The 17,656-nt window shown below is 34.8% G+C and overlaps 1 protein-coding gene across 22 annotated transcripts in view; it reads left to right on the forward strand.

Annotated features, from left to right (window-relative positions):
• The window catches only part of SGCZ (sarcoglycan zeta), a 346,473-nt gene that overhangs the window by 287,887 nt on the left and 40,930 nt on the right, over positions 1–17,656 (forward strand). For all 22 annotated transcript variants that reach the window (XR_011150719.1, XM_069014020.1, XM_069014009.1 and 19 more), the window contains one exon: positions 4,495–4,617. Coding sequence is in view for 21 of the 22 variants with exons in the window: in XM_069014020.1 (XP_068870121.1) it covers positions 4,495–4,617 (123 nt within the window). In the remaining variant the exon portion in view is untranslated. The remainder of the gene's footprint in view (positions 1–4,494; positions 4,618–17,656) is intronic.

Below are 17,656 nucleotides of genomic sequence, written 5' to 3' on the forward strand. Positions count from 1 at the left end.
TGGTAGTCAAAATACCATAATGTCTAACATTCCTACTGATGCCTTTTCCTGGTCTTAAAATCAAGAGTCATACACGGTTAGAAGGGAAAAGGGATTTTACCTTGGTATTTATTTTAAGGATCCTTAGGTGTACACGTCCGGGTCATGTGCATCGAGATGCACCCCGCCGAGTCTCTATCTGTGTGTCCCCCTTCAACATTGGGTATAACATTATAGGTTTTACTAATTAGCATATCTATCAAAGATTCCCCAATGAGAGGCTCAAGTGAGCCCCCCTCCCCAAGGAACCTTCCCCTGGATGGTTCTATCTTGGTTTACAGAATGTGTTCTGGAGAGGACCTTGGGGTCTGGGGCACACTGATCTCTAGCTACGAAGCTTCTAAAATGTTTTGTCTCTTAGCTTAACAAACAAGTCCAAGAATGTAGGCAAAAAAGCACTAGGAATACAGAATTTGTAAAAAAAGTATAACAGGGGTATAAAAGAAAAGGCAAAAATCTTCATGCATCACTATGAATATTAAAAAAAAATATCTAGGTGTATACTTCACAAATATTGATTTTAGACACAGATGAGTGTTGAATCTTCATTAAAAATGCTTTATCTCTTTTATCTCCAATCTCAGAAGCATCAACACATTCTCATAAAAGTAACTTTCTTTGTCATCCAGATAAACTCAGCATTTAATAAATTTTTAAATAACCCATCTTTCATTGAAGAACCAGAAGAAAGTATTTTGAACTTTATTCTGTTTCCTATTTACAAGGATCAATCTGTAGTAATTTCATTTGAATTCTAATCCCTATATTTAATTTAAGGTTGTTGATTTTTTATCTTTTTCTGTGTCTGAATTTTTTGTGTGGTGGGTGGACATGGAAGGTGATGGAGAAATCAGACACAGCTGCTAGTGTTTGTAGTCATGTCTAAACCCTGTAAGATGGCGAGTTCATGTTACTATTTATTATCATACCTAATAGTGGTTCTAGTTAGTATTTCTGAATCATAATGACTGTAAGTCATCATTGACTTTAAAATGCAAAATGTTAGAGCACACATTCTTCATGTTGTTATTATGACATTACTTAATGAGTAAGTCAAAATCTCTACAAATTCAGAACAGTACAGTTCTTGTTTTGAAATTTATTCTCTATTACTGTTAATCCAGATTAAAGAACCATAATTTTCTGTATTTTTATTGTGTGTACTGCCCAACATTTTCATTTAATGCAACTTCACTATAGTTAAAATGAACAATTTTAGGCTTTGAACCATTTTAAATGTAGCTGGTTTAGTGACAGTTTCAATTATACAACGGCTGTGCAACAATCATGTGTTATAAACCATCATTACATGCCATGTATGTATGAATATGAAATATATTTTTTCATCTACATACTTTAAATGAAAGGAATTTCACAGAAACATAATAATTTAATTGAGAATTATACAACTGAATTTACAAATAAATAGTTTTCCTGAACACAAGATGAGAAAAGAGTTTGTCATGGACATCCCTTGAACCTGATTAAAACTGTTAACAGAGACAACTCCATGTCTAGTATGAAGTAGATCAGTAGTACAGTAAGGAGTAGCAAAGCTAAACAGCTTTTCTTATAGTCATGTGTTTGATAGAAATTACCTTTCCAAACAGAATTTAGAAGATAGATTTTCTTCTGTGATTCTCTGGACTGAAGTATGCATTATTCAAGCAGATATGATTTGCTGAAAATAGTGATTGCTCTACAAGTTTGAGATTAGAAATTCAAAATATTTCCTTTGTTCATGCATGATATTCTAAGACTTGATGCATTGTTTTTGTTAGTAATGCTGTTAAAGATTCAGACATTTTATGAGATGTGCGTGTTTGTGGAGTGTTTTTGGAATACAGCAATTTGCTTTACAACTAAGAAGATAATACCCAAATACATTGTAAATGCAACTGCTTACTCCTATTTCAACTGGGAAATGAAAATGCAATGAAACAGAATTCCATTTTGATAGCATTGATTACTCTGTAGGCAGTTTAACTTTTCAAAACCTGTTTTATAACATTCTCACCTGGTTCTATGTCAAACAGACAGATTTAACATGTGTTATGTTTTTTAGTACTCTCTCAAGTACCTTGAATACACTAGCTACCACTTCAGCAGTAAGCAAGGAACACCAATTACTAAGTCCTGATTGTAACATGAAGTAAAAGCCCATTTATTTTAGCATTAAAATTTATTTACTTCCTGTGATGATACTTTGGACTAGCTGAATTCTATGTGTGCTTTTATGCAGTGTGATTCTGAAGCAGCACACATGCTGAACATCTAAAATACATGCATTTCTTAGTCAAAGTTCCAGATCATTGTTAAGTAATTTTTCATAAAAACCTATATTATACTAAATGCATCATAAGTTTTAAAAAGCAGTTATTGAAACATGGGATGTCACTTACAGTGATATATAATGAGTAAGAATGTGTCAGGTCTTTTCTCTTTTTGATTTCTGACACATTTTCTGTTAATTTCTCTTCCTTACAGAGCTAACAACTTTGATGGGTGTAAATTATCAACATCACAGTATTTATAATGCCACTTACTTTTAGGTGGCTAAGCTATCATCAGCTCTTACATAAAGATGAAACTATTTAGTATTAAGTTATTTGCAATTATCCTTTGGTTTCCTGAACCATAAGTATGGTTGCAGGATAAAGGCATCCCCAACTTCCTGCATTTGGTTTGCATGGGAAGGTTCAGGTAGTTTGGGGAGGGTACAGTTACAGGGGTGGCTTCTCTGAGAAGCTGCCAGAAGCGTCATCCATGTCCCACAGACTGACTACAGTGCAAAAGAATAGAGCATCCTATGCAATTGTATTGGTAACATGCATCACTAGGTAATTGATGGCATTTTAAACAAATAATTCACATATGTCTGCAGGCCACCACTATCAAGGACATCACCCACCTTTGGAAAGTATTTAGGGGTAATGGATGAATTGCATTAGAGAGGTATTTATGAATATAAATTGTGATTACAATTACCTGATGGACTGTTAGACTTGTTATACCTTTTTTTCAGTAAGCATTCTGAAATATTTGGGAGATAGAGAATTTATCCCATGGCTAACATTAGATTACCTGAAATCTGTGCCTGTGTGTTTTTACAATGATTTTGTATTTTTTCAAAACAAAGCCTAATTAACACATTTTAAAAAAATTTCATCTGTGGAGAGGGCGGGAGAAACATTTACAGAATCAACATGTTTAAATTCAAAAAAATGCATCATCACAAGTATTTTGATAATTCCTTTTCATTTTTTTTCCTTCGTGAATTAAAACACCCAGAAGTTTTTTACATTACAAACATAAGTTCATCTGAAAGTAGGAGGAGTTGTTTTGATTACATAGCTGATTCTGCAAATTATGGGCTGCTAAGGCAATTCCTTGACCGAAATTCATTATCACAGTTTTTATATTCCTTATTGCATATTTTGATACTATGAATTTGCATATTGAACTAAAATCTTTCATATTATGGAGGCAGGAGTTTTGCACAACCTTATAAACCAGATTGTTAAACTGAGATAACATACATTAATTTCTTTGTCCACAATGCCCTCCCCATAATTTTTACCCATATAGATTGATTCCAGTAATGCATTACAAAACTAATCAGAGATCAAAGAGAAAATTTCAGATAATTATTCCCTGAAATAGTGCATCTTGCCTTATATCTGGTTGGGCCATATGCAGTTTCTTGCTTTTCAACACCATTTTCAGAAGTGATGTTTGCTTTCATTTGTTAATAAAATAAAATTTTCAGAAACAATTTAGTAGACAAAACATTGAAGAGTAAGGATAAGACCTGTGAATTGAAAAGCATAGTAAATTTAAAAGTCTCAGTATCTGCAAACTTTCTTTATTGCAGTTAGATCAATTCCATCTATCTGTACAATTTCAGAATTATTTTAGGGTTTTTGAGCTTTGGGACATTTGGGAATATTGTTTCATAAAATACAACATAAATTGTGATATCTTAGTTCACGTTTTTTGTTTGTTTTGGCGCTTTGTTGTGGTGTTTTTGTTATTCCATTGTCTATGTTTGTAGTAGAACTGAATGAAAAATACCCTTTTCTGCTGTGTTGATTTTTATGTCTTAATGGAATAGGGTCATGTGTTAACTTTATTTTTTCATTTGCAAGAAACTGCAATTTAAACTGAAGAAAACCCAGAAAGCTCTGTCTGAATTGGCATTTCAAGATCTCAGTACTTAAGTACATTCTAAATTTTAGTGTTGATTTCCACATAATGCTGAAATAGATGTTTTCATAGTTATTTCTGTAAATTATTTTAACAGTATTTTATAATGCAAATTATCTATCAGGCTTACAGAAAGCCAAATATTTTAGTAAAGCATCATGTATTCAATATGTTTTGGATATTCCATGAATGCCAATGATTAATTCTTACAAAATATCTTAGATGTAACAATCACTTCCTTGATTTCAGGAGCTGATGCTGTGGAAGCTCAGTGTAAGAGATTTGAAGTCAGAGCAAGTGGCGGTGGAAAAGTATTGTTTTCTGCAGATGAAGATGAGATTGTCATCGGAGCTGATAGACTGAAAGTAACAGGTATGGTAATATAAAATTTTCCAAATTGATGTAAACATATATATTTTAATATCTTTAGTAGTAATTAAACTATCAATCTTCTACAAAATTTTAATCCACTGGAGAAGAAAAAGTCTTCTCATTATCAGTGATTGATTGATCAAGCAAAAGATACTGCATAATCTAAATATCAATTCCTCTAAAGTTAGAATTGAATTTGAACTCTGCAGGATCAACTGTGGTACAAATCACACTTACCACTGTTTTGGGTTTTATATGTCACCATTAAGCATTGTTTTGTGGTGTGTGTGCCATTTGTTTAGGTAATGCTTCTTCAAAATGATAAAAACTATTGTTACATATGGTGACCTCTGTTTTTTCTGTATACAAAATATCAAGTCTACTTTCCATATGAATTAAGGGTATGTATTCTGCTTTATTTCATGAGGCTCAGCTGAAAAACCATGCCTTGACTTGGCTATATTAGCTTATAATGAATTATAGGTTACTGTTATGGTTTCACCACAGCCAGCAACAAAGCTTTACACTACCACTGGTTCCCTTCTCCACCAGTGTGGGTGGGGGAGAGAATTGGAAGGGTGAAAACAAAAAAAACCTCATGGGTGGCGATAAAGACAGTTCATTAGGTAAAGCAAAAGTTACACACACAAGGAAAGCAAAACAAAGAAGTAATTCATTGCTTTCTATGGGCAGTGTGGTGTTCAGCAATCTTCAGGAAAGCAGGGCCCATCATGCATTAAGTGGAAAAAGAGAATCATGCTAAGGCTCAAACTTGGTCATAATACTAAATGCTGAGAAAATTAATCTTAAATGTATAATTGACACAGGAGATTTCAAAACATCTATCATAAGTTAAAAAATAAAACATCGTACAAATGACACGAAGAATTAGATTCCCCGCCACTGAGATATGCAATCATAAGTTTTTGATATCACGATCATTATTTTTTAATCAAACATTCAGCACCATAAGAATTTTATCCAAAGGTTGTGTGATACCTTCAAATTCTTCAGCAAACAGATGAAAAGTGGTGAGTCCCTGTGAGCAGCACCAATCAGACTGTATTACTCCACATGGCATGATATGACTGATGAAACCTGGCAGGAAATCATAATGTCAAACATCAACCAGAAATTTTTTTTTTTAGTTTATTTTCCTCAAGCTTGTGTTTTTATTATCATGGTGCCTTGGGGTGAATATAGGAAAGGAATTATAGGAGAGGAAATAAAACAAAAGTTAAATATAAAACAAGAAAAATAAGATGTGCTTATTTGGAGATAAAGCTCTCACATGTATTTTTTTAAGGATGGTACTAGAAAGAAATGATTTTATTTTCTTCTGTAGCAATCAATAGTGTCTATTTGGAAACACTTCACTATGAATGGGTCCAATAAATGATTTATTTTGGTAATTAATTTTCAAAGTATGCCCATGGGCATTGATAAACTACCATGGTAATATGGGATTTTTTTGTATATGATTTTTTCTCCATTCAGAAGAATGTTTTTAATGCTCAGCTTTTAAAAGCAATCTATCATAAGTCAGTCTATGAAATTGTTGATTAACAAAAACTTGAAAGATTAAGTTGACAGCTTCTCACTGATTATTTTTTGTAACATTTTTATTTGTAAATTTTTTTATAGGCATCCTATTCCAAGGAAAAGGGTATAGTAGAAACAGGGTAGTAATCCCGACATCAGTTTATTTCCCAGATAACAAAAATATGGGATAAGAAGTAGTACTTTCTGGTTTAGAGATATTGCAGTTATATATTTCTATATAAAGTGTCTCACTTTAAAATTAGGCAATTGGCTGGTTTCATTTAAACTTATTCTTCCTTCCATTGCTAGTTTTGCTTTTTCTTTTAACTGTATCAGCTCTTTTCTACTTTATTACTCAAGGAAAGAAGAAAAAGTGTTCAGATTTTGCTTTGTATCAGAGAGCTTTGCAGGGAGGAAAGAGAAAGGCTTGATGAAGTGAACACATTGCTAAAGAACTGGGGAAACAAGTAGTGATAAGAAGCTCATTTTCCAATGGGTTCACGGGTCCCTTTCTCCATCTCTTATATTCACCCCGACATTCCAATGGACAGCATCTATAGCATCACAGATTCTGAATCTTCTCTCTCTCTCTGCATCTACAGACCAAGAGTATCAGTTTGATTTTTACTTCTCTTACTTAAATCGTAATTCAAAGTTTGCTTCCCTTTGCTTTTCATTTTTCTTTTGACTGGAATATGATCTCTGTAAGATACTCTTGTAGCAGAACTGTACTGGTGAACCTTGTTCATGACAGTAAAAGCACATATCATGAGGCAGCTTTATCCTGCCAGAGTACTTTTGAGAAAGATTAAGAATCCCTAGGTCAGCCTATATTTTTCTGAGACAATGCTATGAAAGAAAGTTGTATAAAAACCTTCAATGGATGGCTCTGTTAGTATTGCTTGTCTTTCTCTTTTTTCTTAAACCAAACTTGTAATTAGCAGCTGTATAAGAAGGACAAAGGAATGTGTAACTCACCTAGTTTTAGTCAAACTACACCTACTTTTTTTGACAATGTAAATGGGTTTTTTCTCCCTTGTCTTCTGAGGTGGCTTTCTTAGTTAAGGCTAAATTCTCATTACCAGAAACTCTCTTTTTTCCCATTCAACTCATAATTTTCTAACCAAATTATACAAACATTTTTCTTTTTGAAAAAGATATTTCTCTCTCTATGATTTTGAAGGAGAAAAGACAGCAATTTAACTCTCATGTTGTCTCTGACATGTTCTTTTGGTCTATATAACTCCTTCACTTTTCTATAATGTTCTTTATTATGATTAATATAATATCATGATTATATCTCTGACCCTTTCAAGACCCATAAAAACTATAGTGTAATTCATTTTGTTCCAGGTTTACATAGCTTCTATATAAGTTATACTTGTACATATGACATTTTATGTTTATTAATCATGATTAAAAAAGGCAAAGCAAAAAGACATTTGCCAATTAAACGAGATAGGTCTTCCATCAGAAGCCATTGCTGTTCTGCAGTCACATCCAATTATGTTTTCTGGATATAGCAAATCAGTTGTATCATTTTTTTCTAAATAACCCAGTCTAAATTGTTCGGAAATTACTTACCTCTAAGGAAATCTAATTAATTTTGTTTCCTACTATTTTCTTAATTGCTGGATTATTTTCTTTTATCTCTTATTGCTGCATATCTGTGTGGTCTGTTTTAGCACAGGATCTGAAGTCCTTTCTGGATATAACTGAATTTTTTTATTATGATCATTAACATGTCATCAGTAATACTTTTCCTCTAAAAAGGAGCTGCTTAAAAACTCATGAGTTGTAGTTTTACCAAGATTTTAATTCTGTAGAGTTCAACTGCTTCATAATTTTTGGAACCACAAATTTTTAAGATACATGGAGTTTCATGTCTGTCTTGTATGATCTGATATAATTAGTTGAAGATCACTTTTTTCCTCATATGTCAAACATAAAAATAGTTCTCATTGGGGGAAGTGCAGTTGTACAAAGGTTTGCAATTTGTTGCTAGCAGTACTAGGAGAAACAAAAGTAAGAGGAAAAAAAACTTTGCAGGTCATTATGACTTCCTAAGAGCCTTCTTCCTTGTCAAATAGCACAATTACGTAGAAAAATGGAAGTTGGAAAAGAACGATAGAGTACATACTTTGGTAACTTTCTCAGATTAATAGCAGAATATACACAGGTCAAATCTACTTTGACACCAAAACAGTGTCAGGAAAATGTATGTGAAGGGCTGCAAGTATCTTTTTCATTACACTGAAGTAAATGAAGTAAGTGCATTCAGTATGGCTTTTGATCAGCCATCGATTTCACTACAGGAAAGATCAGAGCCTTGATGTGTCAAGGAAGCTTCAGAAGGTTCCAGCATACTTATATTCTGATAATATTCTAATAATAATCAGAATTAATATGCAGAGGAGTGCATCAATCCTTCAGTTTTGATTTTAAGATTATGTTGCAGAACTGGGAGTCTGCAGGTAATTGAAATATAGAAAGGTCTTCCAGGATAGTTAAAAGAAAATGATAAAATAGAAATATGGCTTATGGCTATAAAAAGGAAATATGACAGAATTATGAGAAAATATATGTGAATTGCAAATTAGGTTGGAGAAGTAGAAATAAAATATTTATAACAAGTACTGAAATGCAGAAAAATAACTTATTATTTGATGTATGTGGTTATTACAGTAGGCTTATATCTAGTGCCTTGAGAGACTGAAGGGGAATTTCAGTATGAATGGGAAAGAAGATCTTGGATTTGCCACATTCAGTGGGTGGATTGTCGTTCCAGACAGGAGTTTGGAGAGTGAAGTGGCATAAGATGAGTGGAAGCATTTAATCACTTTAAGGTGGCTTATGGAGCCAAGTTATCTGACCGCAGTAAAACTACTGTATTTGATGTTGTACTAAAGTTTAATCCTTTAAGCAGATATGACAAATTCTTGGTATCCTGAACACTGAATGAACCAGAATTCTTTTATCATCATCTGTCAGTAACAAAAATGCATCACATATATAGGATTTCTGTGTTTCCTGAAAATGAGTACATTAATATGTACTCCAGTGATGAATAAGGTTTCTGATAAGTTTATTTAGATCTCAAGAAAGCACTTAATGTCCAGGCTTGTCTTTATGGGAGCTCTGACTGAAAGATAATATTATTGTGGTAGTCTAAGCACTTGGCAAAAGAACAACCTGTCAGGGCAGTACTCTGGTGGTACAACTACAGAGCTGATTACAATCACATATATACCTGACTCCAAGCTGTCTATGAAGTGAAAGCTTTATAGATAGGCTACAAATTGTGAGAATAAATAAATAAATAAACAAATAAATTTCTTATCCAGGAGATTGCTTAAATATATTTATATCTCCTATTTAAGGGTAGAATGCATCCAGACAGCTCATATTCCAAGCAGTGTGTACTTACACCAGCCTGCAGGTGACTGTGTAGATTGTTGGAGGAATATATCAACATAAGGATAATAACAGTTTATTGGCAAAGGAAAGATTTTGATTTCTGGCACTTAAAAATGTGTCCAGGAAAATAAGAACTGGTCTCAGAAACATGTGTAAAATGAAATAAGTCTTGGTAAAATAAATTTTTCTCAAAAGGGAATAAACCAGAAAGCAGACAAATGTGCAAACAGTTCTGTCAGAGCAGGAAAACATGTTCAATTCCTCTACAGCCATTTCACTGAAAAATACTCTCTAGGCTGTTCTGTAGACTGAGATATAGAAGAAGCCAGCATATAGTCAGGCAGAAGAAAGGAAAAGAAAGGGGGGGGGGGGGGGGGGGGGGGGGGGAAATCCAAACAGCTAAATAACACTCTTTTGAAATAGAGGTAGAAGAAAATAATCTCCTACCTAGATAGTCAACCTTTCTATAATCCATACTTTTTGAATATTCTCCTTAAATAATCATTTTTTTTCATGATAGCATCAGTTACAAGAGAAGACACATTTTAATCCTTTCCTCTCCTTCTGGGCTGTAATCTATTTAATTCTATTTAATAGGGTTTATATATATATATTTTTTTTTAAAGCTGATTCTGTTCTTGTCTGAGCTATTCCTTTGTAGAATGCAGCCAGCAATTTCTCAAGGTTAGTGAAGACCATTTTCCCTGTTCTGGTACAGAGCAGTATCAATCCAGAGCCTGGTTCAAACTTACAGAGTGAATCTGATTTTCAGGATAAACCTTTGACACCAAGATTAAACTATTGGATATTTGTGGCCAATGTAAGAATTAATATTTTTAGGAAAACCTGCCAATGTCTGCATTATATTCCCAGTCATTTTCCACATTACCTGTTGAAGGACAGTGCAAAGTCCACAGATGCAATTTGAAATAGTTCTACTTTGAAGTACCTGAATTGCATGGTACCAGGCAAATCCACATGACATATGGAAGGGTCAAAGCTCAGTGGAAAATTGCCCCACTATTAAGTAAGCTAGCTCTTAAATCAAATGAAAACAGCTTGTTTGGAAAACATACACTAAACATTCAGAAGGTTTTGATGTGGTAATCGGGTATTAATTGTGTTCAGATTTTGTAGCAACATTCTAACTCTTAAACCTGAGCTAAGTCTGACACTCACGTGCCCTCAAGCATTGTAGTTTTGAAAATGCACATTTAAATTGCAGCAGCCAGACCCATCTCTATTTTTAAAATATAGCTACTCACAGGAGAGAAAGGTGAATCATAAAAGAGTGCCAACATTCCTATTTTCCTTTTTTGTGCCTTAAAGAACGTGCTTGTGGATTACTGATACCCGGAAAAAGAATTCTGTTGTTGGAGATAAGGGTCAGTCTGCAGAACGCTATAGGATTTCAGTTCAATAAAAAAGAGTATTTGGTTCCAAATACTCACCCTATAATGATGACACTACAGGCCAAATATATTTTTCTTTGTCCTGGAGCAGTATTCTCATTAGGTGCTAGAAGATGAAATCATTTGGATTTCAATTTGTAAAGCTTTCAGAATAGGAGAAATACTGTTACATTTTCAGCAGATATTGTAGGCATCTGACTTTTCACTAAGAATATACTGATGTACCTCTTACTGTGAGACATGTAGTACATGTCGGAACTGCACTTCATTTTCTCTGAATTCTATTAGAAGCCACTACAAACTGGCTTTTTTATTTTTATCTGACCGTAAAAAACCTTTTATCCCAACTTTAAGCACAAGCTAATGTGCTTAGTTTAGTTACCACAAACTGCATGGTGGGATTATACAAGCATTTGTCATGACATACATCATACTTTACAAACTTACATGAATGAAGAGGAAGATCTTGACTCTAAATTTAGGTGGAAAGTAGCAGAAATCCTCACATGAATGTACTGTTTGAGTCCATGGCAGTCACAGTTTGATACAAAGCCTTACTCAGAGGAAGAGTCAGATCGCCCTCAGTAACATCTTGTACTTCACTGTTTTCCCTAGGTCTGTTTATAAAGCAGGTATGCAGGTATGCAGGCAAAGCTGAGAAAAACATATATTCCAATAATGTCTGCTCTGCAATACACTTCAAAGCTTATTCATAGCAGACTCCTATAGGCTAGGAATAATTTCTCAGACAGGAAGCAACTCCAGAAAAAAAATTTATTTCACCCACAAAAATATGGCCTGCAGCTTTCAGCCTACATTGTGAATTTAAATTCCTATCCTCATTGTGGCTAATGATGAGTTTAAATTTCACAGTGTCTGACAGCATTAAATTCAGCACACTAAGACACAAACATAATAAGCCATCATTTTGGCTTCAGAAAAATACCATCCATATATATATATACACTCCTTTGTATTTGAATTAAGAGTGTATAACAATGTAGCTTTGCTCAAGGTTCAGAAAGTACAGAAGTATGTATGTGTTACAAAGTTTAAGAAGTATAGATAAAAATGCTTAAAAATTCAGAATAGGTAATTTACTTCTGGTAAATTCCAGAAGTAAGAGTGGTAATAAATAAACACATATTCTATGAAAGACATGAAATTATGTGTGGCAAAAATTATCTCACAAAATTAGAATGAAGAAAATACCTCATTATCCAGGCAGGAATGGATGCATCTGAAAGCTGTATAACTGCTCTGAGATTTAAAATAAATTATTATTTATACTTCATGGGTATTGAAGAAAGGGCAAATAACCTATGTAGTAATGTTGACCACCAAACCAAAAAAATGAAACAGATTAGGCTTTTGATAAAGAATCATCTAATGCATGGGACCTAGTGAAAACATTTTGAAATATTTGGGGGCCTCTTGTTTCTTTTAACTTTGAAAGACTTTTAACTACAGAGATAAACATCCATAAAGAAAAAAAAAAGAAAATATCAAGATTGTACAAAAGATATATAGACTGTAAGGATGACAGTGCTGAAAAAGTGATGTGAGAAATGTTGGTGATCAGTGGGGAAGAACTGAGAATGTGAAGGTGAAAAGAAAGCTTAAAATTATTTCAAATGAAAACATCCCCTGATCCAAAGTTACAGGGAAAGACAACAGCAACACAAAATCAAATTGACTTCTAGGGGTCAATTTTCAAATCTCAAAGAAACCATAAGTAATACTTAAAGGTATTCCCAGAAAAAGAGTTAGAAAACATTTTGATCACAAGGTCAAGAGCATCATGTGATACAAGAAAGTGAAATATGAAGCTGGAATGTCTAAACAGGAGTAGGTCCTACAGATCTTCTCACCTATTCCACACTGGCAAGGTCCTCTTCAAAGAGTTTAGTCCTGTTTGGTGTACCACTGCTCAGTAAGCAACTGGATAGAACCTACATCCATGAGACTGATTAGCTGTCCAGAAGAATTATTTCTGAGGAAGAGAGAAGTTGGTGCTGCGTAGCTTGAAGAAAAAATCTCAAAGAGAATACCATATCAGTCTTGAGGCCCTGAGAAACAACCTGCTAAAAAACAAGGAATGCTATTTATCAGTGAAAAAAGCCCAAAACCAAAAATAATACCCTGACAAAACAAACAAAAAAACCACCCCCGACCAACAAAAAAAACCCCAAAAGCCCCACAAAACACCTCACACCAACTAATCAACAAAAAATACACAAAACTTTGACATGAAGCAATATAGGAATAGGGAAATATTTTAACTGTAGAGAATGTAGAATTTCCTTCATTTTCTACTTCAGAGTTAATTACATCATCTGTAGAAGATGAAGTGGTTAATCTTGATTTGGTTTTGAACTTAATGATCACAGAAAGGAATAAGCCTTAGCAGATTTATATCCTTTTTATGTCTGGTCACAAGCTATCTAATATAAATTCAATAATTTTTTTCTTTCTAATCTTAGTTCTTATTAACATATTAGATATAGTCCTCTTCATTGTAGTTTTATTTATATTATTTAAGGGGTTTTTTTAAACTATAACACATTGGTTAGAACAAAAAAACGTGGGTAGCATGACCAAAAAACTAGCCATCAGTACATGCATTTGCACCATTTTGATCTCTTACTAACTGCTCATGAAATCTATCAATTACAAAACACTCATTTTGACTTTTATATAAAAGTGGTTTTGTTCAAGCTAAATTAAAGATTCCTTTTTTTCTCTTTAACAAAATAAAGGAAAAATGATAGCAATTTTCTTTTTCTTGAAATTTTTCCTTTCCATTTTTCAGAGGTCTGCATTGAAGTCTGCCCATAAATCCTGAGCAAGTCACAGCATGATGGGACATTAGGAGAGAGGTAGAATATCCCTCTGCTATAGAAGGAAGGGCATGCATTTTCAAACAGGATCCAGCAAGAAGTGTTTGTACAGCAATAGAACTAGCACCTACTTCCTTGGATTTCTCTTCACCTTTCAGCGTGTGCTTTCAGAGGCAGGCTGAAACATGACAGATATTTACCAGCTCTGCTGTCTGCACTTCTTCACATACACTTAATACTTTTGCTCTGGCTTGTTCCAGGGAAGTCCTTCAGAGTCCTTATCCCTTCCACAGGCAGTTCACCAGTCACAGCTTGACCAGTAGTAGGTTAGTAGCTTTATTCCTTTACTCCGCGAATACTTTTGTTTCTTGCAAAACATATCATTAAATAAGCACAAGTCTTTTGGACCCAGTGGAACTTCCTTATGTATTACCACTTCAATTTAAAATTCTCCCATCTACCAGCCAAATCAGCTTTTTCTAGCAGGTATTTCTCTGGGGGGAACCTTCTTTTTTTCTGAGATCTGACCATAAGACAAGAATCTCAAGGTAAATCTTCATAATATATTTTGTGTGGATGCAAACAAGTTTTCCTCTTACTTGAAATCTAACTAGAAACAATCTAGCAAGGATGATCTTGAAACTGATAATCACATTGGTTTTGACCCTAGTCTGATTGAATTTGCCTTGACCCTCAGGAGCTATGTGATCCTGTGTTTATGCTGGATCATAATTCCAGGCTTCGAAACATAGACTCTATGGCCCTTCATTCCTACTTTTTCCTCTGTTGTAAGCAATCCCTGCAGATTTTCAAGTGGGTTTCCCCAATAAGAGTGAGGATCCTTCTTGGTAAATCCCTTTCAGTTTCTTCAGACTTCAGCTAGTCTCTTTCTGTAAAGAATTTCTTCCTTCCTCTTATATCTTTCTTAGAACTTAAATCCTAAATTTGGTGGTCACTTGGTTAGTTAAGTCCAAATGATTTGAACACAAATTGCTCAGACGTGTTTCTAAGAACAGGAATAAATTTTTTAAAAAAATTTGTTAAGTAGTAGATGTGGGTGACTTTCCAGTTCTGAAACACCCATGAAGAAATGGTATTTCTCTTCTATTTAATTGTTTGAATTTCAGTGAATCATTTATGACAGTGATTTGATCAAGGTTAATTTTTTTGTGACTTGGTAGGATTTGAAATGCAAGTTTTTTGACTTACATCAAAAGTAAGTTTGTTTCATAAATAGATAAAGTTAGTCCTTGGAATTTAGTTGACAGTGCAAGTAATTAAAATGCCAAGATTTGTTGTCACAGAATGACAGAATATGCTGAGTTGGCAGCGACCCATCACGACCATTAAGTCCAACTCCTGAACCTGTACAGGGCAGCCCCATGAATCACACCATGCTCCTGAGATGCTTCTTGAACTATGTCAGGCTTGGTGCTGTGACCACTTCCCTGGGGAGCTGGTTCCAGTGTCCAACCACCCGCTGGGTGAAAAACCTTTTCCTGATATACACCCTAAACATCCCCTGACACAACTTCATGCCATTTCCATGAGTCCTGTCACTGGTCACAAAAGTGAAAAGATCAGTGTCTACCCCTCCTCTTACCTTCACGAGGAAGTTGTAACTGCAATGAGGTCTCCCCTCATTCTCCTCTTCTCCAGGCTGAACAGAACAAGTGACCTCAGCCACTGCTCATACGGCTTCCCCTCAAGGCCCTTTACAATCTTTGTGGCACTCCTTTAGATGTTCTCTAATAGTTTAATGTCTGTCTTATATTATGGCACCCAAAACTGCCCCCAGCACTCGAGGTGAGGCTGCCCCAGTGCAGAGCAGAGCAGGACAATCCCCTCCCTTGCCCGGCTGGTGATGCTGTGCCTGATGCACCCCAGGACACTGCTGCCCTCCTGCCTGCCAGGGCACTGCTGACTCATATTCAACTTGCCATCAACCAGGACCCCCAGGTCCCTTTCTGCAGCTCTGCTCTGCAGCCTCTCCTTCCCCAGTTTGTCTGTACATCCAGGATTGCCCCATCCCAGGTGCAGAATCTGGCACTTTCCCTTGTTGAACTTCATATGATAGGTGATTGCCCAGTCCTCTAATTTAAGGTCTCTCTGCAGGTCCTCTCTACCCTCAGGGGAGTTAACAGCTCCTCCCAGTTTTGTATCATCTGAATTTTTTTCCACACTTATTTTCAAAAGATGGTGATAGCATATATTCTTATTAGTAAATTTGTTTTATAGCAACATTAGTAAAATATAAGAGACAGTGCTTCTTCTCCATTCCTGCCAGGCCACATCAACTGGAACTAGTGGTATGGAGCTTGAAATCAGTGTAAGGTTTGCTTTTTATTTGTATAGGAGCAAGAATGAGCCCTAAACTAATAAACTAAATTGATACTTAAATTCACTAGTTTTCTAAAATTAATAATGACTTACTGGACTTAAAATATTCTTTTTTTCTCACCCATGGTTCGTTATTTTGTCTCATTGATTTGAGCACTTTTTCATTTTTCAGAGGTTCATTGCCTTTCCTTAGGGTTTGAATTTGCAAGGCCAATAGCTAAACACTCTGGCAGTAATCCTACAAAGCAATTTAAATGTGTGCTTGAATTTGGGTCCTGTGAGTTGTAACATTGAAGCTAAAACAGGCAGTGAGGAACTTTGTAAAACTCAGGTAATAAATAGCTCTCAAGATCTTGATCTGACATTAGAACTGTATGAACAAAAGAACACACAACGTTAAGTAGCTGCTTTTGATCACATTTTTGCAAACTAGAGCATCTGTGGTTAACCACACTGATATTCTACAATAATGTTTGAGATCAATCCCTTCATCTTACTGAATAGAAAAGGGAATGAATGTGGGTTTGATCATAAAAAAGAACCATTCTCTTGTCCTTCATTTCCTTCTGCATACAGTTCCTTTTGGACAGTATATTTCCCATACTTCAGTTTTAGAGGTTAATGGCTTTTGGGATGTATTGTAAACTTCACTTTTGAGTAAAATTTGGTATAGTGAGGGGAAGATGAGAAAGCTACATAAATAAGCACAATTTGCTACAAGAAGGGATAGAATGAATGAGCTTAGCTTGGTAAAGCAACCAGAGACCTCTCCTTTCAGAAACCCATCATACTGTAGCTGGTACCCACACTAAGACCTACATGCCCATGCTTCCTGATAATTTACATTCATAGTTAAACTGAATTGAATATGAACAACACAAATTTTACTGGTTTAATGTGTGAAGAACACTTGCACTGATCCTAACATTAATATCAGTAATGGTTATAGTGGGATATGTTTATCTGATTATTCCTACTTAGAAAGCATTAGAATTCAGTTTAATGGTAACTGTTCTTTAGCATATATCTTTGTTGCCATTGAAGCTATCGGATTTGTAAAACATTTGGACCTTATTTTGTGAGCATGTTAAAAAAACACTACTAGAAAGTAGATCTGAGCACACAATTACACAGACACACATGCACAATCATGTACAGACAAATGCCTTCCAGTTCTTCCAGGCAGCCTTATTACTTTACAAATGCCAAAATGTCATTTAGCTCAAGTAGAGACTTTTCCCTTAAGTACCATCATTCTAAACGAATCTGATGCACAAAGTGTGATAGAAATGACAGCAAGTGCTACAGCTTACACCACTTACAATGGATTAGTGTATTTTCCTGTCCTTTATCTACATCACTGTCTGCAAAGTGTGTTGTGTTGGCCAGAGGTCTAGATACAGCAGCATGGAAAATTTTAAAAGTACCTGGATGTTGTGCTATGACCCCAGATGGTTCCAAGTTCAGCAAAGCAAGATACTGGAAGTA

Source organism: Aphelocoma coerulescens, chromosome 4 (assembly GCF_041296385.1).
Source record: "Aphelocoma coerulescens isolate FSJ_1873_10779 chromosome 4, UR_Acoe_1.0, whole genome shotgun sequence".
Lineage (NCBI taxonomy): Eukaryota > Metazoa > Chordata > Aves > Passeriformes > Corvidae > Aphelocoma > Aphelocoma coerulescens.